The 27,588-nt window shown below is 38.7% G+C and overlaps 2 protein-coding genes across 9 annotated transcripts in view; both read left to right on the plus strand.

Annotated features, from left to right (window-relative positions):
- nfat5b (nuclear factor of activated T cells 5b) overlaps positions 1-16,683 on the plus strand; it is a 37,700-nt gene extending 21,017 nt beyond the window's left edge. For 3 of the 7 annotated variants that reach the window (XM_007554135.2, XM_007554137.2, XM_016672486.1), the window contains 11 exons: positions 845-1,457; positions 2,985-3,171; positions 4,628-4,818; positions 5,188-5,360; positions 6,786-6,920; positions 7,038-7,090; positions 7,666-7,798; positions 8,481-8,567; positions 8,769-8,872; positions 9,090-11,010; positions 11,910-16,683. In XM_007554135.2, coding sequence (XP_007554197.1) covers positions 845-1,457; positions 2,985-3,171; positions 4,628-4,818; positions 5,188-5,360; positions 6,786-6,920; positions 7,038-7,090; positions 7,666-7,798; positions 8,481-8,567; positions 8,769-8,872; positions 9,090-11,010; positions 11,910-12,151 — 3,839 coding nt within the window. In that variant the 3' untranslated portion in view covers positions 12,152-16,683. Of the gene's footprint in view, positions 1-221; positions 1,458-2,984; positions 3,172-4,627; positions 4,819-5,187; positions 5,361-6,785; positions 6,921-7,037; positions 7,091-7,665; positions 7,799-8,480; positions 8,568-8,768; positions 8,873-9,089; positions 11,011-11,909 lie in introns of those variants that run through there. The other 4 variants (XM_007554136.2, XM_016672489.1, XM_016672488.1 and 1 more) reach the window with 4 other exon arrangements.
- A 2,559-nt stretch (positions 16,684-19,242) lies between these two features.
- On the plus strand, positions 19,243-26,937 carry kars1 (lysyl-tRNA synthetase 1). Of its 2 annotated transcripts, XM_007554139.2 has the most exons (15): positions 19,249-19,345; positions 19,970-20,137; positions 20,395-20,536; positions 21,455-21,620; positions 21,701-21,794; positions 21,886-22,072; positions 22,544-22,669; positions 22,862-22,981; positions 23,147-23,309; positions 24,006-24,179; positions 24,286-24,371; positions 24,454-24,539; positions 24,619-24,745; positions 24,859-25,002; positions 26,280-26,937. In XM_007554139.2, the coding sequence occupies exons 2-15, from the start codon at positions 19,998-20,000 to the stop codon at positions 26,352-26,354; spliced, it is 1,830 nt and encodes a 609-aa protein (XP_007554201.1). In that variant the 5' UTR covers positions 19,249-19,345; positions 19,970-19,997; the 3' UTR covers positions 26,355-26,937. The 2 variants fall into 2 exon arrangements, with proteins under 2 accessions (XP_007554202.1, XP_007554201.1); XM_007554140.2 differs by lacking the exon at positions 19,970-20,137 and having other exon boundaries at positions 19,243-19,345.
- Positions 26,938-27,588: the final 651 nt, after the last annotated feature.

Here is a 27,588-nt window from a genome sequence, read left to right on the forward strand (position 1 = left end):
GTACATTATTAATAGCTTTCAAACTTGCTCAGACTGACACTACCTCCTTATGTTTGGACTTTTTTTTCCCCCTCGCCAATTTTGTGTTATGCAAACTTGTGAAACACCAGAAAATCCAGATTTTCAGCAGCAGCTTAACCCCTCTGCGCTCCAGTCATTATCTAAAATTGCAGCCTTTGTCAGCATGTTGGATCAACTTTGTTTTGGGTCCCAGTGGGGCGGGGGGAATAGTGTTGCATCATACTGTGATTTTTTGATTTTATTTTATTTTATTTATGTATTTATTGCTTTTCATTTGAATCAATCTTTAATGTTCAGCTTTTATTGCTCATTTGCTGTCTCACTTTTATATTCCAGGAAGTTCCCTCTGAAGCAGGGAGTGTCTGCATACAAAATGGTCTGCAGTTCTCTGCTTCGTAGGTCAGAAGCTTGTTTTGTTTTGTCTCTGTGGCTTCACCAAACAAAACAAAAAAGAGAGAAATAAAAGAAGCCATAAAAGAAGTCCCAATAAGTAATATGCCACATATTGTTTGAGCCAGAACAAAATGCTAAAAATGATAATAAATACATTGAGGCATTCGATTTTTTGCTTGTTAAGCTTGATGAAAACACAATTAAGGTGCATACTTCTCTTGTTTCATTTGCTTCTTCTGAGCATCACATAGCGCTCTCAACAAAATTTACACATACTGCACATAGTGAGAAGGGGGAGTGTTTTATTGAAAAAGCAAAAAAAAAAAAAAAAAAAAAAAAACTTTAAAAAATATAAATTTTACTGCTTAAATGGAACTGGTACCCTACCTTAGTTCAGCCTGTATTTACTGTCTAATTATTTACACCATAGATGCCTTGTCCTCTTCTCTGACCACGGAAGGGCCTCGCAGTGCTTTTTCCACCTCTTCCAGCACCACCATGCATTCCAGCACTTCATCCAGTGACCAGAACGGAGCTCACAGCAGAAATGTCGACTCAGAGGACGGCAGGAGTAGCCGAGTGGTACCAGAGATCGTCGGAGTCATGGGTGGCAGTGGAAAAAGCAGCAACGGCGAGCCTGCCGGAGGACGTGGCGCAGCCTCTCAGGATGGCCAGCCACACCATCAGCTGACTCCGTCCAAGCGCCGCACCATCCTCAACATCTCCCCGCCGCCGCAAGACCTGTTCGACGACAGCCACATGTCCTGCCAGGATGCGCCGGCACCCTTGGACTCGGAGCAGAGTAACAGCATATGGATGGAGGATTCCATGTCCAACTTCAGCATCATGAGTACTTCTTCTTACAACGACAACACAGAGGTGCCACGGAAGGCCCGCAAGCGTACACCTCGACAGAAACCAGGACCTAAGGCGGTGCGCGCAGTGGGAGCTAACATGGACGTCTTCGACGCAGACAGCGCCAAAGCCCCACACTTTGTTCTGTCTCAGCTCGGCCCTGAGAGCAAGACATCAACTAAAACAAGGTCAGTAGGTAGTTCGGAATCACACAACTTGACCTGTGTCGTAATGAAAATATCCACAGCTGCCCCTCTAGATCTCCTGAGACTAGATGAGTTAAAAAAAAATAAATAAAAATTAGGTGCATAATCATATGCCTTTCCAAGTTTTCAATTGGGGGATTTTGTAGGCAGTCCATTTATTATTTGTGATCTCCAAAAATCTTTTACGACAGAGTTGAAAGAAAGCCCTACAAGGCCATATTACAAGACAGAAACTTTTACACAGTATACATGTAAAAGAAGGCGCTCTGGTCAAATGAGAGTCATTTTTTAGTACAGGCAGAATTAAAGGTTTGGCGAAAAACTACAACCTGAGCACACCATCCATGCCCCAAAATGGAGCACACAGACATCAAAAGGGATCCTGGTTGGTGGGATGATTAATGGAGATCAGTACAGTGTAATACTTAAAGAAAACTAGCTGAGAAAGACTTCAGTTTTGTGGTAAAGCAGTTTAGGTCATAACGACCTCAACTGTGAGAATAAATCCAGAGATAAACTAGTTACAATTCACGCCACAAGTCAAAAATTGATGTCACAGATGCCCCATCCAGTCGAAGTGATTTGGAAGAATGGGTCATGGTTTCACTCTTTGCATGTCTCTACATATGTAGAGAAAGGTGGTTTTCAATAGGGTTAGATAGAAGTTCACATTACATTCTTCAGATTTACATTTTATATAAAAAATGAATTTCCCCCACTTCCTTGGTATTCTCCATTCTGCATCGGTCTGTCACTGAAGATCTTGGCAGAGTGCATTGAACTATGCCGTCGTAACATGACAAAATGTGAAAAAGTTTAAGAGTTATGACTACTTTTGCGTGACACGGTACATGCTGAAGTAATGACTCATGCTATTCAGCATATGTTATTCTGCAAACAAATTCAAGTGTTTCTTTTATTTAACTGACTTTATGAGGGTTTTTTTTTTATCTAATGAACTGTGACGACAGGTATAATCAGGAAATGACACACTGACACTCACCAACAGATGGAAATCTGTAACAAACTTCTCTGGCTCCTCATTTCCCATAGCAGTTTGACTGAAGGAGAGCGGTTAGATCAGAAAGGAGGGAGGGGCAGGACACTGAAATACAAACAATGGTCTGCCACAGTGAATCACAGAGCCTCTCTCAAAGACCTAGGATAAGCAGAGCAGATTAAATAAACAGATAACTCTGAACATTTTAAGAGCTGAGGTTAGAATATGCTTGGCTGATGGAGGGCCTCTTAAATCTGCATTGCTCAGAGCACCATGGCAACTTCAGAGCATTTCCACTGTTGTGGGAGGGAGACCACAACAACTGACTGATATCTGTATGTCTTTATATGTACAGAGATATTTGATTTTAAGAGGAGTCGGTTTGTGTCTTGACATATACCTACCAGGCATCTCCGGTATTGGAGATGCCTGGTAGGTTACAGCAGAGAAGAAATACAATTTTAGAGTAAAAGAGTAACTGTTCCTGTCAAACTGTTATCCTGTTGCAGCTCTGATGACTCTCAGACGACTAATCAGAAAGGAGGGACCCTTACATTGCAGTTCCCATCGAAGTGCGAGGGAAAGGAGCTTAAAATCCTCGTCCAGCCAGAGACTCAGCATCGGGCCCGCTACCTGACCGAAGGAAGCAGAGGTTCTGTGAAGGACCGCACTCAGCAAGGCTTTCCCACTGTAAAGGTAGCTATAGCAATGATATCGCTGTGTCTGTAATAATATTTGTAGTGTAGTTTGTGCCGCAACAGGCTTGATCATGTATCAGTTAAATTAGATTTGTTCAGTGTCGTAAATAGGCGTCATTACACACATTTGCATTTAAGATCACCGTGACAGTGTTTCTTCGTGTTCTCGGCATTCTGCGATTAATAAGTCACAGTAAAACTGCTTCACATAGAGTCACTCTTTAGTGAAACCATAACGTCTTTTTTTTGCAATCTAGTCATTTGTTTACACGCCTCCAGTGACCCAAGTCTCGAACACCGGCACTTTATGCAACCAGAGTGAAACTTTGAGACCACAGTAGGAGTGGCAACTTCCACACCCACTGTGGAGGTACGGTGGGAATATAGTGGATAGCATTGTGCAACGTCTCATAAAGAATATTTATTGTTACATGAGCACTTGGATAATCAGAGTTAGTTACTCTTTTCTGGATGAGGTGGAAGCTAGTGAGGTGGACGTAAGGGTCAAAAGCGTATGTACGTTTCAACAACATGCTAAGATCACAGCGCCACATAGTGGCCTGGCATGACAGCTGCAGCAGATTCAAGTTAATTTCATCAGCTTTGAGGTGAAAAACATCAGCAAAATTTTAGAGACAGTTATCCTGATGGAGAGAACACTTTCTGCCGTTTAATCTAAAAGGATGAAATCTGATCATGTATCCAGCCTGATGAGTCACTTGAACACATCCGTCAAGTCCAGGTGTAAACCAAGCTGTTGCAAACCCAAGGTAATCAAAATAAAACCTTTTTTTAAGTTAGACGGAAAGTAAAGCATTTTAATATAGTCAATCAGGAGCCCGAAAAGAGGTAGGACTAGGTAATGTTCTTGCCCTTAGTCACTTTAATTTGTCACCTTAGTATTCACACTATCCCCTCAACAGATCTGGAAGCTGAATCAGTCTGGTTGGTTCTTTATTGTTCTGTAAAAGGTTAATCCGGTTTAAAAATAGACAATTACAAGCAGAAGATAAAGGAAAGAAACAGGCTTTTTATAGCCTGACATGTACATGAAGCTTCTTTACAAGAGCAGGTAACTTTAGGGTCTCTTACTTTGCCTTGCAGAAGTGTTCATTCACCCTTGGTCTGTCCTTTGTTTTGTCATGTTAAAACTGTAAAGTTTATTGTATTTTATGAAGATTTTATATGAGACACAAAACCAAGACGTCAACAACCCTAACTATTTGACAAGGGATAGAGATTGTGTGTTAAATGTCAGTATCAAGACCTAAATGCAAAACAGAGTCTGTAGTAGCACCTGAAATCTGACGTTAAGTGGCCCTATCATCCAATCTTGCTGAAAGACTGGAGAAAATATATGTTGTTATTGTTTTTGTTTGTTTTGTGTTTTTTTTGTTTGTTTTTTTTACCCAGGATACACAATCTAATCAAATACATTTATTTGTCATTCACAGCTGGAGGGTGTGAGTGAGCCTGTGGTTCTTCAGGTGTTTGTCGGGAACGACGCCGGGCGCGTAAAGCCGCATGGATTTTACCAAGCTTGCAGAGTTACTGGTCGCAACACCACTGCATGCAAAGAGGTTGATATTGACGGCACGACTGTGATTGAAGTGACCGTTGACCCAAGCACCAACATGACACTGGCGTATGTAGCAAATTAGCTATTAATAAGCAATGCATTTGTTTTCTAACTATTGTTCTAAAATCTGTTTATTTTTTTTAATTATTTTATTTTATTTTTTTATTTTTTCATTGTTTTATTACACCAGAAAGTTTCCTATTTGAAGCAAATGTTTTTATGTGTTCAGCTGTACCTTTGGGATAACTCAATAAATCTATTGTATAACTGGTATGTGAGCTGTAAGGTACATGAATACCTCATTCATTCCTTTAGGGAAGGGATAAGGCACTGTAGCGACATGCTGATGAATTAAATCTTGCAAAGATCTATTATTGCGATTGGAAGTCGAAGCAAATCCAACCAAACCTAAATTTAGATATCGTCTGTGTTTAGGGTCGACTGTGTTGGGATTTTAAAGCTCCGCAATGCTGATGTCGAGGCCCGTATCGGCGTGGCGGGGTCGAAGAAGAAGAGCACACGCGCTCGCTTGGTGTTTCGGGTCAACATCCCACGCTCAGACGGATCAGTGCTCACTCTGCAGACGCCCTCATCTCCAATTCTCTGCAGTAAGTTGGTCTTCCTGTTTGCCTTTGTTAAAATACTTTTCATTTACAAGTTGGAAATGGGGCAATGGCTCATTAGAAAAATGTGTAAATTACAGGCGTACTATGAGTTGGGTACATTACAAACAAATCAATCGAGCCATGAAAGAGTCAAACTAGTTGAATTGGAGAAAAAGGATAGGTTGACCTAAAACCTACTTGGTTAATAATTATCATTGAGCCTTTTTGGGCCTTGTTTGTCCATTTTAATATAACCAGAGGTCAGTAGGCTGTTCTCTTTTTGATGTTAGCACTCAGAGACGGTGCATGACTATCCCATTAGACTGAGTTGCTTAATAGATGCCTGCAAAGTGAGGGTGTGGTCCGTTTACACAAACAGGAAAGACGGATAGGCTCACGTGTGGATTTGAGACAACTGCTTTGAGGGTAGCAGGGGAGAAAAAGAGGTGCATGACTAAACAATAGAAGTCTGGAAGTCTGTTGTTTATGGCAGAGCTTGCGTGCAAACTTGGGAAATGTCTTTCCACAAAACACAAAAAAGAAATTTCCTCTCATTTATGATTGCATGTTCATGTACATGCGTGTGTGAGATGTGTGGGAAGGTGGTTCTGCCAGCAATGAATCATCACTTTAGGCAAAAAAGAGAAAATAAAGATGGAAACGAGCAACTTTACGTTACATCTTTATTTTCTCTTTTTTGCCTAACTACGGATGCCTTTTTTTTTTTATTCTTCTGAGTAAATAAGAACATATTCGCGAGTTATAAGATCTAAGAATTCACAAGATTATTAAAAGCATAAAATCTATTACTGATTACTGAGCTTATTCAAAAGTTTGTTTCTCTTTTTCCTTTTTAATGTGACGGCAGATGAAATAGTTTGGTGGGTCTGGTTGCACTGTGGATTAGCTTTGTAGAGGGGGGATGACAGTTATGCTCTTCTTGTTGCATAACATACTTTGCTGAATTAATGGGATGATAAATAGTATCAAGTGTATGAATGCACAACTACATAGATAGATAGACATTTCATATACCGCTACTTTCAGACATTTATGTCTAAATAATAATAAAAAAGAACCGTAGACTGTCTGTGAGCACCTTTGCATTTGACTGGAACCCCAAGAGTCTAAGATTCAAATCCCCTTGTTGTTGAAGTTAAGGCTTAATAGTTTGCAACTAGCACAGAACCTGGGGTTACATATTTCTGCTTCTTTTCCAAATAAAAATCTGGCAATAAGTAATCAGAAATGACACAGATCTCCCTTTTGAAGAGGCGAAAATCGGCTTAGACAAATAAGATTTATTGGCAAACCCTCCCCCACAGTCTTCTTTTTGCCGTGTTGGAGGTGAGAGGGTTTTATTAGAAAAACAAAACAAAAAAAATCAATTAATCTCATCAGTGTTGTCTGCATTCTCCCTGTTTACAGCCCAGCCTGCAGGGCTGCCAGAGATACTGAAGAAGTCACTGCATACCGGTTCAGTAAGGGGCGGAGAGGAAGTTTTTATCATTGGCAAAAACTTTCTGAAAGACACTAAAGTCATATTTCAAGAAAATATTTCAGGTGAGAAAAAGAAAACAACTTCTTAGACTTGTGTTTTTTTGTTTTGTTTTTTTTTTGTCAGGCTTAATTCAGTTTTGATACGTAGCACTCAGTGAAAACAAATTATCTCTGTTCCAGATGAGAAGTCGTGGAAGTCAGAGGCAGAAATTGACATGGAGCTGTTCCACCAGGTGAAAAGTTCTTCTTTTTGTTCTGTCATTTTTCTGAACAATTAAAGGTAATTGCAAGTGAAAAGATTGGATAGACAAGCTTCAGCTCCAACGTGTTTGGGCCTTTCAGATATAATCATCTTAAATGGCTTTTGGTTCAAAGGTGTCAGTAGTTGCATTGTGTTCTGACCTAATTACTCTCAGTCTCAGACTCTCTGCTGAGTGTGTCTTAACCAGGATTAAACCTTTGCCCCTGAAAACGAAAGGATCAGTAATGCAGGAACTGACAAATCTGTAACATTTCTCCTTTTTGCACTTACGCACATTTTGAAACTACAAAGCTGTGCGTTTGAAGTGCCTTTGTAACTGAATACAGAGCAAGCAAACAAAGCTCAAGATACATTTCAAGAATGCAGCCGCAGAATAGAGAAAGGATAATTTTGTTTCTTTTTTGCTTCTCATTGGCTGACTGTTTTGGCTTGAAGCTACTTTCAGATTCATTTCTTGTACAGATTAAGTTTACTGTACTTTCTGTGACTTGCTGTGCTTTGAGACTCAATTGACTCATTTTTAATTTTATATCTTTAACACCCCAGAATCACCTGATTGTGAAGGTTCCCCCATATCAGAACCTGGCCATCTCCTCTCCTGTTTGTGTGGGGATCTACGTGGTGACAAACGCTGGCAGGTCCCATGATGTTCAGCCATTCACCTACACTCCAGATCCAGGTTTGTTCAGATAAAGAAACAAGTGACACTGTAGATTATTAAGCTCCGCCCCCAAGGTAAAACGTACATTGTTAACAACTAATATTAAATAATGTGTCTTGAGTTTATTTTCAGGCCTGTGGCCATTTAACTTTAAACTCTTTTGTAACTCTAACAGCTTCTGCAGTATTAGTGTATTAGTATTACACTAATACCATTTCTGTACAATTTTAATAATTGTACAATTTTACTATTTGAATTTGAATTTGATCTTTCATTAACTTCTTCAACTATGCATTCTAATTATTACTGATAATGTTTTTTCTGTTTTATTCATTTATTTATACTTTGATATATATATTTTTTTTTATTTCACTAGACTGAGTAACTAACAGCATATTATCCCCTTCTGGGATTAATAAAGTGTTGATTCTTAATATGGTGTTTCCTAATATTAGACAACGCTGCCACCTACAGTTTAGTGGTAGTAATGATTTTCAATAGGTGTAACGCTCCTCTCCTTTCTGAAAGGCAAATCCCTATATAGCACTGACATTTATCTAGTGTTTTACTAATATCAAGGTGCCTTTTTGTAACGCAGTGAAATATTTGACTAATAAGTTTCTAATATAAACATCAAATCTCTGTGAATCATGTTCTAATTAGCTGCTGTCATGGTGTCTATTATCTTGTTTTATTTTAGACAATCTTGCAGTACAAAATGAAATTGCTGTAAAGAAAGAGATGCCCTCGCCAGTGAAGACCTGTTCTTATGATGAGCAGCTCAAAGGTTAGTAGTCCTTTTTATTAAAATTATAACCTTATCATTGTTCCTTTATACCTGTCAGGGAGATATTTTTTTAATAGATGACTAAGTTCAATACAATTAAAACCCTCATCTTGAAGAGGGTTTTAATTGTCTCTTTTTCTTTATCTTGATTACAAAGAGCATCTGAATTAACATTTGGCACCCATCCTGTTACTCCTACAGCAGTAGATGGTGCCTTGATGCCTTCAATGTTGCCTTTAGTGAAGAGAGAAGATGTCACCCCAATGGAAGTGACAAACAACCTTCAGGCACCCGGAGTATTTAAGGTGAATTACTGAACTGCTTTTATATGTTGAAGTTAACATATGCTCTGTTGGATTCACGTTTGTGGTGCCTTGGTTTCGTTTGCTTTGTACTTTTACTGCACTGAACAGCTTATTTTTGTATTTTATGTTTTAGAAATTAGATTCCGCATTTCTAATAACTCATGACATAAAACCCCTAACTCGTGCTTTTGTCGCTTTGTGTCTCTTTCTTCGCCAGAACGGTGACATTCGCGCACCCCAGCCGACCCAGGATGTAGCAACAGCGCATCTAAATAAAAGCTTAGTTTTCAGCAATAGCTTACCTCAGCCCGCAGGCGATCCAGATGAAACCCAGGCTGCTGCTTTTACCAACGTCGATCCATTAAGCACCATCCAAAAGCAGGACATTGCTCCTAGCAGCTCATTCCCTTTGCCTGCAGAGTCTCTTCTCCCACAAGGCTCCCAGCAGTTCCTCTTAGAGTCCAGAGATGGTCTGATGCGGGAGAGGTCCGGCAGCGCTTCTGGAGGAGTGGGCAGGCTGTGTGTTGAACCGGCGCCCCCGCCGCCGCAGCCGCAGCTGCAGCTCTTCCCTGCAGACGAAGTGGCTCAGCTGGAGGAAGCCGTGAGACAACTTAAAGCTAAGGGATACTGCAACTTACCAATTCAGGCTGACAACTCGATAACCAAACAGCAGCAGCAACAAATCCAACACCAGCAACAGATCCAAAATCAGCAGATTCAGCAACAACAGCAGCAACAAATTCAACAGCAGCAACAAATTCAACAGCAGCAACAGCACATCCAGCACCAGCAACAGATCCAAACCCAACAGATTCAGCAGCAGCAGCAGCAAATCCAACAGCAGCAGCAACAGCAGCAGGTTTTGGAGAACTTGCAGCAGCAGCTCTTCCAGTCTCAGATCCAGATGCAGTGTGGCATGTTTCAGGATGCTGCCCAGGCCAAGAACGCAGACCTTCAAGGTTCCTCACCAGGAGTGGTGACCAACCAGACATCGCTTTACCCGCCGGATCAACAGCAGCAGCAGCAGCAGACTCAGCAGCAGCAGCAGCAGCAAGCTGCCCTTTTTCAGCAGGCCAACGACCTTTGTTCCATGCAGACCGGCTTCCTCCAGCAGACCCCCACCCATCCCTCACCAACCATGTTCCACAATCCCAGTCCTCTGGCCGAGACTCAAGATCCACAGGCGTCAATGTATCAGAAAGCCTCTCAGGAGCAAGTCCAGGCCGCGCTGTTCCAGAGCACCATGACAGTGCTGCAGTCTCAGGAGCAACAGCAATCCCCCACTGGGCTTTTCCTTCCCCAAACACCCCTGTCCACCCAGCTTACGACTGGTGGTTCTCAGCAGCAGCAGCAGCAACAGCAGCAGCAGCAGCAGCAACAGCAACAGCTGGCCTTCCTTAATGCTCTACAATCCTCCTCTCCTGAACCGCAGTCAGTATTTCAGACCCAGGCCCAGATGTCGCCCATGCAGCAGAGAAGCCCCATGGAGCAGCAGCAGTCTCCTCAGCCTCCGCCGCTCACACAGCCGCCCCAGCAGCCAGCCATGTTTCAGAGCATCTCCCCCCATTCCTCTCCAAACACACTCTCTCCAGGCCAGCAGCAACAGCAGCAAGCAGGCCTAATGTTCTGTAACAACAACCTGTCCACACAACCGCAGGCCCCTAACCTCATTTTTACCAGTCCAGGCCAAATGCCTCCTCTCACCACCAGCAGTCTGGTTTCCCAGGAGTCCCAAAGTCCGTCTCAGCTGTTTTCCCAGGCCAGCATGGTGGGTGTAAATCAGCAGAACCAGCCTGAGCCCATGGCCTTGGGGAATCCCACCAATTCACCACAGCAAGTCATGTTTCAGGAGCAGCAGCCAATGCAGTTAGGCAGCACCCCCAACAACCAGCACGAGCAGCCAGTGAGTCTCTTCATCCCTCCATCCAACATGCCTCCCATGCAGGGGGGGCTGGCTGTGCCCGAGCTCACTCAGTCAGCCATGTTTGCCTCCCAGAACGGCGTGGCCAACCTTCCGACCTCCACCTCCTCTCCTGTCCAGCAGCCAGGAAGCTTGTTCCAGCACGCTGTGAGCGGGAGCATCAGTCAACCCAGCCAGCCTCAGCAGCCGGGCCTTTTCATCTTCGGGATGCAGAATGGTAAGGACGTTAGAAACAAGGTGAACTCCTGTTAAAACCGATGAGTTAATAGAGAACAACAAGTGCCGGCAAGCTCGTCTTCATGTTTTTAAGTAAACGGAGGGAAGATAACAAACCACAGTCCTCATGTTTTGGCTCATTGCGCTAGATTAACTCTTCACATTTACTTTTTTTTTGTGGCAATGCATATTTTTCCAGTGTGATATGTTGTCCTAAAATACATTTACAGTGGCTTCCTAAAATATCCGCAGCGTTTGATTTTCTTTTTAATTTTGTAAGGTTAAAATCACAAACTTCAATGTTTTTTTTTGTTTGTTTTTTTATTGGGATTTTATATGATAGACCAACACAAATAATCTAACGGATAATCTGTGGCAAGTTTTGAAGCATTCTGCCACAGATGCATTCCCTCAAATCTTTTGCCAAGAGGAGAAATGTTATTCTCTAGACAGCTGTCTGGTCCAAAAGGCCCAGATAGCTGAAAATTCAATGAAAGATGGTTCTTCAAATTGTAATTTCAAGGGACATTCTGAATACAAATGCACTCTTTTTGCAATTTTATTTGTGAAGACAAATGTAAAAATCATCTATCCTTTTTTTTCCACTCTGACGTTTTTGGTTGTAACAAAACTAAATGTAGTGAAAAATCAAGAACTAAGAGGTGTTTTTAATCAATAGTTGTACAAAGTAACATCACTTCAAATTAATTAGGCTGTTAAACAAAGCATAGGATGTAATCTTTGTGAAAAGGGATTGTTATGTTTTTATGAGAGAAATACATTTTTCTAGGGTATTTGTCATCTCTGTTTGGCAGATGGTTATAATAACAGTATTTATTTTTCCATTTAATTATAATATATGCTTATTCTGTTTTTGATTTTTCTGTCCCCTTCTTGCAGGATGTGGCCAGCTGATGAACAGCCCTGGAAACACAGTTTCAGATCAGATCATAGCAATCAGCCAGTCGGGTCAGAACCAGCAGGAGAGCGAGGCTCACATCCAGTCCCTGCTCAGCCAGTCTCTGTCCCAGTCTGGGACCACCGCACAGGGCAGCATGGAGGTCTCTCAGAACATGGAGAAGATCAATGACCTGCTCGTCAGCCTGCACGAGTCAGGCGGCAACCTCACGCGTTCGTTCTAAATGTCACAGAAGCTCGTGAGTTTTGTTTTGTTTTTTTTTGCCGAAGAAACCTGGAAAATTGTTAAACACGGAAGAAAAGGTCCAAGTGTTAATGCGTGTTTGCTGCATGCAGGTCCGCTCCTGCACCGCGGAGGACGCCTTCAGGCTGCTGCGGGCCTTTGCTCAGCTGGTCTCTTCAGACAAAAATATTAACGACCAATGTAAATAACAGCGACTCCGAAGACGAACCGGATCGTTTCTTCACATGCAGATACATAAACCCAAGATGTAGCAACAGGAATGGGGAATGGGTTGGCGGCGACCAAGTTAACATCTTTTCATGTCTCTCGGAAACTGGCTAACTCACTTTTACTGAAACTCGTGTAAATAGTGACCAACTCCTGAAGAGTCCAAAAAGAGAAGTGGAACTCAAATCTTTTTCTTTCGCTTTCTACTCTGAAAAGACTGTCAACTTGTCAGGCCTGATAATCGGAGAACTTGTTTTTAAATGTAAATAGGTAGAATGTGACGTTATCTATAGCATCCTCCAGTTTTTGTTTTTTTTCTGTGTCTTCTAAAATGTCTCCTAAAGAGTTAGACGTTTCTGTGAATATATTTCCCTTAATGTTTTTTTTTTCTATTATTCTTGTCATTATATTGCATGAAAGACGGACTGTTTGGTAGTTTGGTATGGCATATAGGCTTAGACGTTGTGTGGCATGTTTGGCCGTTCTGGTAGCTACTGGGCAGATAGTTTGCAAAATAAAAAAAAAAAAGGTCTATAGAGAGCAGGAGAGAAAGCAAAGAAATATGAAGTTCAAGAACTGTAGAAATGAACATAAGAGGTTTAATGTAATTTGGTTATTATTTTGCAGTTTGAAGCAGTGGGCTTGAACCTGTTGATAGCAATACATTCAATCTAGATATCTGAAATGCCACAAAAGGAGATTTTGATTTTATTTATAATGCAATAAATAAGCTTTTTAGGTGCTACATAGATATATTTGTTAATAAGTCTACCTAAATTATGTATTATGTATTTCACTGGGTTCATGCAAAAGATTTGTCAAAACAGTGAAGATGGTTAAACTAAGAGATATATTTGTAAATATTAGACGCTTTATTTATTTTAACATATTATCTCTATCGGCATGTGAACCAGGATGCAGATACACCAACACTGCAGTCTGTTGAAATGTTCTGGTTTATGTGACAAATCCAGGTTACAACCTATGTTAAAAATCATTGATGATGTTGCTCTCTAATCACTCCTTTTACAAAGAGTCCTGCAGTCTCATTAGGTGATTTTTTTTTATTTATTTATTTTTTTTTTATGTCCACATATTGTGTCTTCATTCCCTAGGTTAAAAAACAAGGCAGCATTTGTGAGGAAAAACAAATGAGCAAAAAAAAAAAAATCCTTTAATTGGTTTTAGATGTGTCACAGCCAGTAAGTTTGTAGTAAAATATACTTTTTTTAATCATACAGCTGTGCATCAAATTACCAGAAATCTTAATATATTAATTTTTGAAATTACATTAAAATAAATTGAACAAATAAATTTTATTCAGATAGTTTTTTATTTTTAATTTTCAGTTATATATTATCAGAATATACATCTAGAGTAGAGCATTAACTTAGTGCATCATTACTTTCCGTTTAATGGTTGGAAGGTGGGGGTTTTTTCAATGTCAGTGTCTGAACTGGAGTAGTATTCATAAACCAGCTAGAAATGAGCCAGTTTTGTAGAAATGTTGACTTTAGTGAATGCTTAGGAGGAGAACACAGCTACAGCTACAGCTGAACATCTCACACAGATCGTTGTATTAAAATTCTGAAATTGTGCATGTTGGAGCTTTACGGACCTCGTGTTGTTTTGTCAGTGACTTCAACACCAAAGTGTGACTTTTGTGTACATCCTGATAAAAGTGCCAGTTTTATGGCTCATTAAGGTTTTTATTGTCGTCTTTCTTTTCACTAATCCTCTGTTTAGCATTTTACCTCCTGACATTCCAAAAAATGCATTTTGTCCTTATCCCACACCTTACAGTTTTTGTTTTTCTTTTTTTTTTTTTTTCTAATAAAGACAAAACAGTTTGCAGTCTGTAGTTTTATGTAAGTGCATGCACAAACAAAAGGTGGGTCTCTCATAATTGTAATTATCCTTCCTTTGTTTTTTCTTGTGTTCAGTGTACATGTTGAAACTAATGCATTAAGACCGTTACACTTAGTATTCACTTTAAAATCCCAAACAGCTGTTGTCTTAGGATGGAGTTGATGGAAACATTACCAGTGTGATTTGCGGAGCGATGGTGTGCGGCTGTGTGTAGTGTGATCAATTTGGGTGTGTGATTTTTTTAATTTTTTATTTTTTTTAAAGGGACCTTTCTCTAGAAGGAAACATGACTTGGGAGAGGAGAGCTTCCTAGCTTTCTTCAACTTGTGAAATAGAAAAACTAATATTTCCAATGTTCCATATTTATGATTTTCTGTTGCTTTTGTTTTTAGAGAGATAATTATATAACAAAGATCTATTAACTTTTCTATCACTGTAGTAGGTATTCATCTTAACAGAGAAATATATCTTAATTTATTTTTGCGCATTGGTGGTTCGTAGAATTGCTCTTCAGTCATGATTATTTTTTCCTTCTAGCTGTATTGATGAATGTTATTCCCCCCTCCCACCCCAATCTGCTCATTCCTGCACCACCTGGGAGAGTCCTGCACTGGGACCAGCCTGCTGCCGAGGAGGAAGTGGCCTCATTCTGCTGTGACTAAAGTGAATGTCGCTTTGCTGCACTTGGTTGTCGAATCCGGTTGGAGCTCAAAAAATTGCTATAACCAGCTCAGTAAAGCCAATGTTTACTGACTTGCTCTTAATCTATGTTGCTCTCTGTTTAGAGGTTTTTATTAAGCGGAGATGGATGTTTTTTTTCTGTCCACAGATGAGGATATTTATACCCACTGTAACTTTTCCAAATTCTCCACAGCGGCTGAAGTTCATACTGTTGTTTCTGCAGCTGTTACTAAGCTTGGGAAAATCTCAGATGGAATATTAAGGGTGAACCATCTTGTGCTGCTGGTGGTGGTGCCTTTTTGTTTTTTGTGTTTTTTTTAGGGAGAATGAAAAGCTTTATGTACTATGAATGATGACCGTAGAGCTTAGTGTGCACAGTTGCTCCTGTATATACATCTCAATGTACATATAACACGTATCCCCCCGGGGTTTTCTGACCAAACAGTTTTTACCAGACCAAGAAATTTCAGTATTCAATATGAATGTACTGCTCATTTTGTGAATTGTGGATGGAAAAAAAAGAAAAAAAAAACTTCCTTATGTCCAGAATGTTTTAACTGCACATAGTCTTCTGAAATGACAGTTTTCTCATCAGTGTATGTCTGACTTTTACTACAATCTTTGCTAAGTTATGGAAAAGAGGGAGATTTTTTGTGTGTGTGTGTGTGTGTAAAAGTTCTCATTTTTATCTGTTCTTTGCATTTGAAGTTTTATTCTTACATTTAATTTAATATTGACAAACTAAGTCAAAGTTAATCTATCATAGCATAGCATATTCACAGGTATATATTCTGAAAACACTGCACAAATTGCACACCCAGCCTGAGGAGAGATAGCTGTGGCCACCGGGTTGAATTGTTGCTGTTGCCTTTTAGAGAGACTTTTAAATACTCAACTATAATTTTAAGCCATAACACCTAAAGTGTGCTTAGAATGTTTGACAGGTTTTGTAGTTGTCGTAAATTTGTCGTTAACTCTACTGGCGCTTCTCATATGCATCTGTCCCGTTTGTACTAAAGTAAAACGTTGCACTTATGATAGCTAACATAAATGCAAACACATTTTCTCCAAAACTGCTATGCAGCTGATGTACATTAATTTTATATCTGTTTAAAATATGTCTTTTTTTTCCAAGTATAGCCCTCTGTGTTTAAACCACAGATGACAAGCTAAAGTAGAAATTCTATTATTTATGTTGCTTTTTTTTTTTTAAATGTCCTTATGGTATGATTGAAGCACAATGTTATTTCTTCTCTCAACAGTGATCAAAGTTTTGAGGGGGTTTTTTTATGCTTGTTTTCAGTAGAGAAAAAGTGACAAGTTGTTTGCTTTGTGGATTACCATCTTGCTTATGGGGTCTATATGAATATGTGTTAGTTAGTTGGTCTTGCTGTTTACTGGAACGGTGGTTTCTTTGAGACCGTCTGATTAGTGCCTCACTTTTTCCTGTTGGTAAAAATCCAAATCTGGACTTATCAAAGTTGTTATAAAGGAAACGCAGACCAATAAATAAATAAAAATAATTATGTAGTTCTGAAATTTTATTTTGGTACTTCTTTGCAAATTCTGTAAGCCCGATTAAACCATTCTTCTAGTAAACAGCTTGGAAAATTTAGTTTTTAACCATCAGAGCAACTGCCAATCATCATTCATTAGGGGAAAATCTGTTTATATTTGGAGTTTGTTTTTGTTACTTTTATTTCCCTGCGATTTTGTAAACTTACTGCGATCTTTAATTAAACTAATATACTTTAATCATTAGTGGTGTTTTATTTTGTCAGTAATACTGAATGACATTTTGTGGAAGTTGTCCTGCGAATATGCCCTTAATAAGAATAAGAATAATTTCAATATTTAGTTCTGGGTCAATTTGATCTTATTTTATTTGCATATAAACAACAGAAGAAAATACCAGCCAAAGGAAAAACAGGAGTGACTTCAAGTCTAACTAGTTTTGCATATAAAATCTAAGCTACAGTTTAATAACAATTAAATATTTTGTACTGCAGCAACACAGTATCATATCAATATTTTCAAAAGTTAATGGTAAAATTAGACCTTGATTGACTGATGTTTCCAATATTTGTTTAACTGCAACTATAACATATTGGCAAAAAGCTGTAGAGACCCCCTGCATCTCTTGATTATTGGCAACTTCCTCGGTTTGGAGATATTTTTCCCACTTGCATCAGTTGACCAGTAGGTGGTAGTGTATGATACGTTATAGTCCTACGAAGGTGTCTATACCACCCCATAACAAACACACCATTTGTGTGAAAAGGAAAATGCTGGCGTTGTCTCATTAGGATTAATGAATACCAAGTAACCAGATTACAAGTGGAGTACAGTGGACTTGGATGTCACACAGTTTGTTACTGACTCATTGCTTCATTACTCTATCATTTCATATTTGACCTTGCACTCTGTCAAACTTTGAAATCAGGAGGTGTATTGTGGACATTCCCTCAGTCAGAGTAGATTTTTATGTTGCAATTGTATTTATAGCAAAGACGATTTCTCAATATTGGTCATTTATAAATCAAATTACTTGCTGTACAAGACTGACATAAGCAGACAAGATACTGTGTGGTCAAGTTATTCTACTAATGGAGTTTTTCTTCCTGACGACACGGGCATATTCTGACATGGGACGATTCCAAGATTCGTTGGGCTCAGATTTTGAAAGAGTGAGGGTTCAGGGAGCATGAGGCATCTTTTTCTTACTTGATTAACCACCACCAAGTCTGGACCTTAACCCCTTTGAGAATCTTTGGGTTGTGCTGGCTCAAACTTTGATCTTGGTGAAAAATAAATGGAAATAGATCTTGTAGCATTTCAGGAAGTTTAATGAAACAATGCCACAATAAATGCGTGGCATAGCCAAAGGCGGTCTAACCCTCCCCCCAACAAGATCAAGATAGTCCCACTTTAAACTTGATCATGATTTTGTGGTCTGAGGAACAGTGTTGATCTGGGTTTCTATAATAACAAAAACCCACTCATTACTTATTTTCAGATTTCTTTAAGATGAAACTAAATACGTATTTAAACATTTGAAGTATTTCAATGTATTATTCATACCATGCTAAAGACCTCAGGGGATTTGGAAAGAGAAACAAAAAGTTGTGGAGGTGCTACCTGATGCAACAGCAAAGCAATCTCATTTTGGCAGCGTTTCTTATTGTGTGAGTGTGCCTTTCATCAGTACTTTCGGTATGACATTTGAACATTTTTGATGTTTGAGATGGTCATAAATGTGCTCATAAAATGTGTCTTGTTTTACAAATAGAGAAGAGAGTTTTCTCTTTCATTCTATTGTATACTTTTACTTAGCATTACATTCCAAAATTAGAGCTCAGAATCACTTTTGAAAAAAAAAGTATACGTTAGCTACATTTATTTTGAGGAAATTGTTTTGAAGAAAAGTCAGCTGAGCAGCAAGTGCAGCTCAGCTGAATTTTGCTCAGCTGAGCTTTTTTAATTAAAAAAACATTTTTTTTTTTTTTTAAATTAATTTAATTTTTTTGTAGTGTGAGATTAATTTCTTTTGAGGGTTTTTTTTAAAAAAAAAAAAGAAAATAAGTGGTGTTCATAATTTTGGAACGGTTGTAAAATGACTAACTGTTCTTTGAAGTCTTTGGCAGACTTTACTTGACCCACCTATTTAGAGATGATTGCTGGTTTTTGTGGTGATCCCCACTTTATTATTATTATCTTTTTTTTACTTTAAGAAAAAGCGAAAGTTAAATTTAAACTGAATGTTAATTCTGGTTATTAGGTTTTTACTTTCCAATTCTCATCACATATGTTCTCAAATGTACTTGCACTTTCACTTACATGTGTCACCTGATTTAACTGTGATAATATTGTGGTATAAAATCTGCAATACTAATAAACATATTGTTTTGCTACTTTTTAGAGTTATTTTGTATACTAATTATAAAAAAAGTACTCAAATTTGAGAAAACAGGAATCTTTTAAAGTTTTTTTTAAAGATTTGTGTTATGTTTATGGTTTATGTTTGAAGATGTGTTTATATGTTCAGTGTGATGCAATGAAATACTTAAATGTTGAAACATCTTTGTTAAACTGTCAGCTATGTTAGCAGGGCATCATACAGTAGATTTTTTATGAAAACATATTTCAACATAAGGTTCGGTTTAAAAATTATTTTATATGAAACAATATAAAATCATTTTTATATTGTTTATCATTTTTACTAATTTACTATGGGTTAATATCGTTCGTTTACTTTCAATATGCTAGTTTCCGATATTCCCTTAAACGCACCATCAAGCTTTCCTTTATCTACTGCGCACGCGTAGGGCGCACTCTCAGACCAGCTCGCTCTTTCTGCGCGCAGCATCAAGAACATGGCTGACGTGACAGCGGTGGGGGAAGAGAAACTCAGCAAAAAGTGAGCATGTCTCCTTACTACCAAGCTTTTTAAGCTTTAGGTGCTTCCTAATCTTTAGTTTTTTCTGCAAGGTTGTTGCTCTTTTGTTAACAAGACGCGCTTTAATCTTGCTATACAAAATCTTGTGACATCTAAATGAAGGTCCCATATGGAGGCACGCTACAAGACCTACACATCCCATATTTAAGTTTGCTGCTCCTTCTGGTAGCTGTAGTCCTCTACGGTGACGTAAACAAGTCTCGGTCGGTAGTTTAGCGAACAGAAAAAACTACAAGATTTATTTCCGGACTTCAACATGTTGCCGGATTCTACTTTCTCCCGTAAAAATTAGAATTATAATAGTATATGTCGCTAACTTGTTTGTATAAAACGTGGAGACAACCTATAAAACTACGCCAAATCCGTTTTAAGGATCTTGTATCTATAATAAAATGTTAAATTATTTATTCCATATTATTGTTATTATTATTTATTGTTGTTGCTATTACCATTATTATTATTGTTGTTGTTACCCTGAGGTCTTTGAGTTGTAGAATTTAGTTTTGCAATTAGTTTTTCCCTTTCTGGTGAGCAAGTACCGCTGTTGATGCTCCCATCTGTCTTTGCATGTATATGTTTTCTCAGGTCTGTCTGCTGACTGTGGTAGCTCAGCATGCTGTGTCTGGTCAGGGCTGCCAGGCAGCAGCTGTGTCAAGCCTTTGCTGTCAGAGGACAGTGGTTAAAATATGCATCCCCGTGTTCAGCTGCAGCCCCGGCTCAGTTTCACGGAATACGATGGAGAGGTGACAAAAGGTTGGTGGCTTTTCCGTTACTGTGTGAGAAACAACCAACCTTTTGTCATCAAACTAGATATGTTCTCCCTTGTAATTATTCTTCTTGCTCTCCTTTAATAGTCGACACCACACTACAGTAAAAAGCAAGGGGACATCGTATTGTTGATGTTATGTTGGTGAACATGTTTTTTTTGTTTTTTTTTGTGTGTGTGTTTTTTAAAGGCTGAAAATCTTTTTAGAAAGTCTAGTTCATTTATTGTGTTTTTGTTCTTTCAGTGAGTTGAAGAGACGAATGAAAGCTGAGAAGAAAGCAGCTGAGAAAGAATCAAAAGCAAAGGATTTGGGAGAACAAGCTGACTCTAATAATGCCAGTGCACAAAATGCCAGTGCCCTGGATGATGAGACACTCGATCCCAATGTAAGATGGTCACAAATCACCATTAAATATACACTTAGTATGTTTCCTTTTGCAAGCATGTTTATCCATTTCAACATTAGTCAAAAAATTCTTAAACTGGGTGTGCACTTCTGAAATTGAAACTGAAAGAAACTAAGTGAAATGATGCGAGTTTAGACAAATATATGCACTAATCTGTCCTCCAGGCACTGTGTTTAAAGATGAAGATAACTTCATTTCATAAAAAAACAAAACAAAAAAAAACAAGTTTGCTAAGACAGTTTTTGGACAACCAATCTCTATGAATATATTTGTAAATCGCATTTTTTTATGAAATCCCTGACCCACACTTAAGCTTGGGGTGGTTGTTTTCATGACTTTCATTGTGAGAGCATATTTCTCTCCTGTGTGCCAGAAGTGATAACATGGGTGTGCCTTAGCAAGCCCAACTCAAAAAGAAACTGAAAGAATCTAAGCTAACTTGTGTTATAGAAAATATATTCAAATATACTCGCCCATTCTTTATTTAACATTTTACATGTTTAAAAAAAGAACAAAGAGCCTTTGATGATACACACCACTGCATTGAGAGTATTTTCTTTACAGATAGAGATCATCTTATAAACTATTTTGATTACTTTTTTTCTAAATAGGAAATATTTGAAACTCAGGGTGGATATTTAAGGCTTTTATTGAAGCAATAATTTTTATACTAAATTTTTAAAATCTTCCAAATAGGAAGAAATGGAAGAAATGGAACGTCCTGCAGACAAACCAGACAATTCAAATATGTAACCAAATGCTATTCATCTTGTCATTAGCTCAACATAATGATGTTTAAAGCCTGCAGCAGAGATTTGCAAGCAATGTGCAGGAAGTGGGTCACAACTTTCCTACAGATCATGCTTCAGGCTGGCTAATAACATACTTGTGTAACAGCAATACTTCAAGATCCGCACCCAGGCCATCCAGGAGTTGAAGGGCACAGCTGAGGACCCGTACCCACACAAATACCATGTAGACTTGTCGCTTACAGACTTCATTCAGAAATACAACCACCTGCAGCCTGGGGACCAACTGAGCGATGTTGTTCTCGCTGTGTCAGGTACCAGGAAAACTTTATGAACTTACCCTTTCCGAAGTAAACCAGCCTCATACCCTGTGTTAAACTTAAATATTTGGCAGGCCGAGTTCACGCCAAGAGAGCTTCTGGCGCCAAGCTGATCTTCTACGACCTGCGTAGTGAAGGAGTCAAGCTGCAGGTCATGGCAAACTCAAGGTATGCCATCTGGAGCTTTCATTGAGTGAGGTTGTGGATTTGTTTGACAACATTAACCTCACTTCTTTGACTTTTTGGGTTATTCTGGCAGGAACTACAAGTCTGAAGAAGCGTTTGTGGCCGTCAACAACAAGCTGCGCCGTGGCGACATCATTGGTGTCCGTGGAAATCCTGGAAAGACCAAGAAGGGGGAGCTGAGCATCATTCCCATTGAGATTACCCTGCTGTCACCATGTTTGCACATGTTGCCCCACCTCCACTTTGGCCTCAAAGACAAGGTGATTCACAACATACTGGTCCTGAACATTGTATGAAACTTGTGCCTCCATCTTTGCAACACATGTATGACGGGAAAATTTCTACCATCCTACCATAGTGTTATTGTATATGTAATTAAATTTGTTTGCAGTAGTTTAGTATTTATAACTGCCTGGAAACAGAACCTGAGTTGTGATGGAAACAACTTTTTTCTCACTTCTCAAGTTTGAAAGATACCAATATTTTACATGTTTCTTTCTGGTTTTCTATTTAACTCCCAACACTCTCCACAGTCTCTTCACTTTGCAGCGGTATCAATAAAATGCCATAAGATCTGACATTTCTTCTTGTCAAAACTAGCTGTGACAACCAAAAAAGCGCTGAAGCTCATCATTGTTTAGTGTCCCAGAAAACACGATGGTACTTGACTTTCCTCTATCGCCAGAGACTAATCAAGTTTGTGGGGTGTGTGATTTTTATTTCTCGTAAAGGAAACTCGATTCCGCCAGCGCTACTTGGATCTGATTCTCAACGACTATGTGCGGCAGAAGTTCTTAACTCGAGCCAAAATCATCACATATCTGCGAAGCTTCCTCGACCAGATGGGCTTCCTGGAGGTTAGTTGTGTTTTGGGTTTTAGAAGTTGATCGTGCCACATAGCTAACCTGCTAAACCACATATCACAGTCCAAAGCTTAGCTGGATTTAAAGAAAAACAAACAAAAAAAAACATTTGTGTGCACTCTTCTTTGTCACTTCCTACATTTCAGGCAGCAGTGTTAACCTACTGTCCTTATCCTAATGTTTCAGATTGAGACACCAATGATGAACATTATTCCTGGAGGAGCAGTGGCCCGTCCTTTCGTTACCTACCACAATGAGCTGGACATGAACCTCTTCATGAGGATTGCCCCTGAGCTGTACCACAAGGTAAAATGCTGTGAAAACTCAGAATTCTCTTTCAAGTAGTGACTTTCACAACAACCACTTTCAGGAGGTTTGGGGAAAACGAAAAATCAAAAGCTTCCATTCTTGCTTTTGAGCAGTGGAGCTTTTTGTGCATTCTGTACTCAGAACTTCATGTTTTCTTCACAGATGCTGGTGGTTGGTGGCCTGGACAGGGTGTATGAGATCGGTCGTCAGTTCAGGAACGAAGGAATCGACCTCACTCATAATCCAGAGTTCACCACCTGTGAATTCTACATGGCATATGCTGATTACCATGACTTGATGGAAATCACAGAGAGACTGCTTTCAGGTGACTTGCAAAGCCTTTTTGACGAAATTGTTTCTTCAGAGCTTTTATTTAGAAACACTAGGTTTTTCCCTTCTTTTTCACCAACAGTTGAACTTTGCATTGCAGAACAGGTTAGGATTCTAGACGTGACTAAATAAACTAACAGATTTCAACAAAAACTGTTCTTACTTTGGTAGTAAGAACAATTAGAATATAAAGTGTTCTTGCTGTCAGAAATGATGCTAACTCGGATAGATGTTTTTTTTTTTCCATTGCTTAGAGAGGATTTCTTTTGTTGTTTTATAAAATGTGAGCTGTTTTTATAAATCCATAATTTTCCTAATCTTTTAAACTTTATGCAGTTGAGTCAATTGACAACACCTACTATAATCGGTGCCATACTGACCAACCTGACTGCGATTTAATAGGTAGAATTATCTACACATTTTGTGACGGAGTTTATGAGGACAGTGCAACAAGACATGAAATACAAACTTTTGACGCTTAAAATTGTTGTCTAATGCTGGTTCTCAAGGGCATCATTTTCAATATTTCTCTGGTTCCTCACAACTGAATCAGATGACTGGTTCGCTACCAGGTCTTGCTGGCCCTTTTAATACTCGCTTGTCATTGTGACATAGATCTCGTATATCATCTCAGACACAGACATGCTGTAAAACATCTGTCCCCGTCCCAATGATTCTATACTTATTTCAGGAATGGTGAAGCACATCACCGGAGGATACAAGGTGACTTACCATCCTGATGGTCCAGAGGGCCAGGCCTATGAGATTGACTTCACTCCTCCATTTAAAAGAGTGAGCATGACACACGACCTGGAGAAGATCATGGGAGTTAAATTCCCTCCAACGGACAGCTACGACTCCGACGGTATGAAGATGTACAAACAGCTGCCTCAGGAGAATAATATTATCCAAAGCTGCTCTATCATTTAGATGACTCAGTTTCTGATAAAGAGTCATCATTTGTTTTTCAGAGACCCGCAAATTCTTCGACGATCTGTGTGCCCAGAAAGGTGTTGAGTGTCCTCCACCCAGGACCACTGCCCGCCTCCTTGACAAGGTGCGCTGTGATTAAACTTTATTAAACCCTTCTAGGGTGTTCCTCATTATGTTACTATTGGGTTTTGTTCCTTGTTCTGCAGTTGGTTGGAGATTTTCTTGAGGTCACGTGCATCAGTCCAACTTTCATCTGTGATCACCCTCAAATCATGAGCCCCTTGGCGAAATGGTAAGAAGCATCAAGCTATTCATTCTACTGTTGAATTGCAGTGCTGAGGCTCTCACTGTGACACTCTTCTCCGTTTCAGGCACAGATCAGAAAAAGGTCTAACTGAGCGTTTTGAGCTTTTTGTCATGAAAAAGGAAATTTGCAACGCCTACACGGAGTTGAACGATCCAGTCATACAGAGGGAGCTGTTTGAGCAGCAAGCCAAGGTCTGTGTGGATCGTCTGTTTTGCAATTATACATTAGCCCATTGTTTTGCTATGGAACGATTTCCATTCTGTACTTTTGATCCATACTGATTCTGTAACGTGACTCTTTTTAGGCAAAAGCTGAGGGTGACGATGAAGCCATGTTCATTGACGAGACCTTCTGCACAGCACTGGAATACGGTCTGCCTCCGACCGCTGGCTGGGGGATGGGCATCGACCGTCTCACCATGTTCCTCACCGACTCAAACAACATCAAGGTAACATTGCTCAAAAACACTAACACAGCCATAACTGGGCAAACTTGTTTTGTGTTTTGAATAATGCAGATTTAATCAACTGGAAATTCTCACCACAATTTGAAACCAGATTTGATGTATTGAGACAGATACAAAATATATGGTGTACTGCTAACAACACAAGTAGAGTACTGCTAATGGTGACTGTTTCTCTATTCATAAAATCACAATATTGTTGAAAGTGTGTAAGTTTGTGTGAATTTTATTACAGTTATGATTAGGTTTTTTTTATCCTCGTTTTTTGAGGTATTTCATCATTTTGATGAAATCAATTAATGAAAACATTATAGTAAATGCTGTAATGTAATGTGTCTGTGATGATACAGTGTGTCATTGGTTGAACTACAAAACAGGGTTTTTTTTAGCTGTGCAAGTCAATCCAGGTCCTTTTGCTCTGGATATGTAAGCATTTCATGTAAAATGGGTGGAGCTGGTTAAGGGAGCATTCAACATTGTAAATGTGTGAACTCAATTTTACTTGAGGGTTGCTCTTTGGCTTTTGAAAGTACATTTGAGGAAAGAAGCATGTGAACTGATGTGAAAACAATATGTCAACACAGTATGAGCCGGTTTGATGAGTTGGATGTCCTCTACACTCAAATTAATTTTAGCTAAGTCAGGTGTGATCCATCAATACAAAGAGATATTCTGATTGGTTCTGATCTTCATCTCCAAACAGAAACAAACTTCAACATAGTCAGTTTCCCTTCTTCAAACTTTATTTAACTTGAGATGGGTAAAAATAGGCGGGTAATGTATTATTTTTTTAGGACAATTTATTAAAAAGTTATGCATTATGTTAAACAAAGATTGCCAGTGTGTGTGGCATACTCAGGAAAAACATAAACCAGCTGCATGATACTGGAGATCTACAACTAAATGACTTTTTATCTGATCTTTTTTTTTCCCCAGTGGTCATACATTATTAATTGATTTATTCTAATAAATTTAAAACTAAGAACTTAAGTTTATTTCTTTCTGTTTTGTAAGGATTAAACTGTAGACGTTTTGGGTTGAAATTATTCTAATAGAGAAAATCATGGAGATATTGGAATTTATTATTATTATTATTATTATTATTATTCAGTTTCAGGTGGTTTAAAATAGTTTGTTGCTAATATGTTTGCATAAATAACTTTCCAGGCTGTGGTTTCACTCAGAAATGACTCCCGAGCATCATCAGGCGAAATGTGTTCTAGTTCATGTGCAATCTAAATATAACATTTAACCTTTTACAGGAGGTTTTGCTGTTCCCAGCCATGAAGCCTGATGACAATAAGAAGTCTGCTCCCTCTGAGGAACCTTCTTCCTAGGGTCATGACCTCTGATCCCTCCAGCTGCTTCATCTCTGCAGGAGTCCATATGAAGTATTGGTCTTTACCTCACACTGGGCACCAGCAGAGTCTGCAAATTTAGTTTTAGTTGTGTTGGTTTGTTAAACATTGGAGCTTATTGGTCCGGGATTCATATGGATTTGTTTTTTTTTTTATTTTTTATTTTTATTTCGTCTGCTCATCACACCGACTGAATCCTCAGTCCTTGAAAAGAAGGTTTTAACTCTTTGCTATCCAAACCGTAAATATTTGAAATTTAATCAGAAAATGATCAGGAAGTCATTTGATCTGTTGCCATGTCCAAATCTGGTTTTACTTTTATGCATATTCTGAGTTACTGAGGGAATCCTTAATTCTGAATACCAATATACATAATATGGACTCGCATCTAAACAACAACTCAAACCTTGATTCTTGAAGTGTCCTCTGTATGTTCATGTTATTTTTAACTGATTTGCTTGTATTCTTTGTCTAAGATTTTTCATGTTGGTTTCCTTAAATTTAATACCTATCTGACAAGAAAGTGAAATTCTTGGTTTGAATAAAGTACAATTGAATCTGCTTTGTTTTGTTCTTTTCCTGCGACTTCTAGGATATTTATTTTTGACAGATGTATAAATTACTTGAATTTTTGTGGAATGAATCTTCTCTGTCTTCATATCAATGGAAATTACCTAGATTAGTCAATCAAAAACTAACAGAAATATGAAGTGTAAAATTTGATTTGAAAAAGATGTCAGAAAAGGACATACAACTGTGACCAAAAAAAAAAAAAAGACTTTTTCACAACCCTGATGTTTGGTCTATATTCAGGCCTATCTCCATCCATTGATTGATTGTATTCAAATTATTTGAGGACTGGTCACAGGAACATGTCCGAAATAAAGGATGAGAAGTTCCACATGTCGCGAAGGAGGAAGAACTTCAAGAAAGCCTTCAAAAATGTTAAATACTCATCCTCTATATATGGCTTTGGGGCTGATGTAATCCAGAGGTTTTTTTGCAGGGACTTTGTCCTAACTTTGGAGTCTAATTGTGAGCATATGTGGCCTATTTAAGAATTGAGAATTTAAAATGAATTTCAATTTAATAATTTAAAAATAATAAAATATTATTGAATTATACAATTTACCTACATTGTTCACTGGAAATTACAACTGACTTCCATCCATCAGTTGTTTTTCTTAACCACACAAAACATTTTGTTTCAAAG

The sequence above is a fragment of the Poecilia formosa genome, unplaced genomic scaffold (genome assembly GCF_000485575.1).
Source record: "Poecilia formosa unplaced genomic scaffold, Poecilia_formosa-5.1.2 Scaffold61, whole genome shotgun sequence".
NCBI classification, from domain to species: domain Eukaryota; kingdom Metazoa; phylum Chordata; class Actinopteri; order Cyprinodontiformes; family Poeciliidae; genus Poecilia; species Poecilia formosa.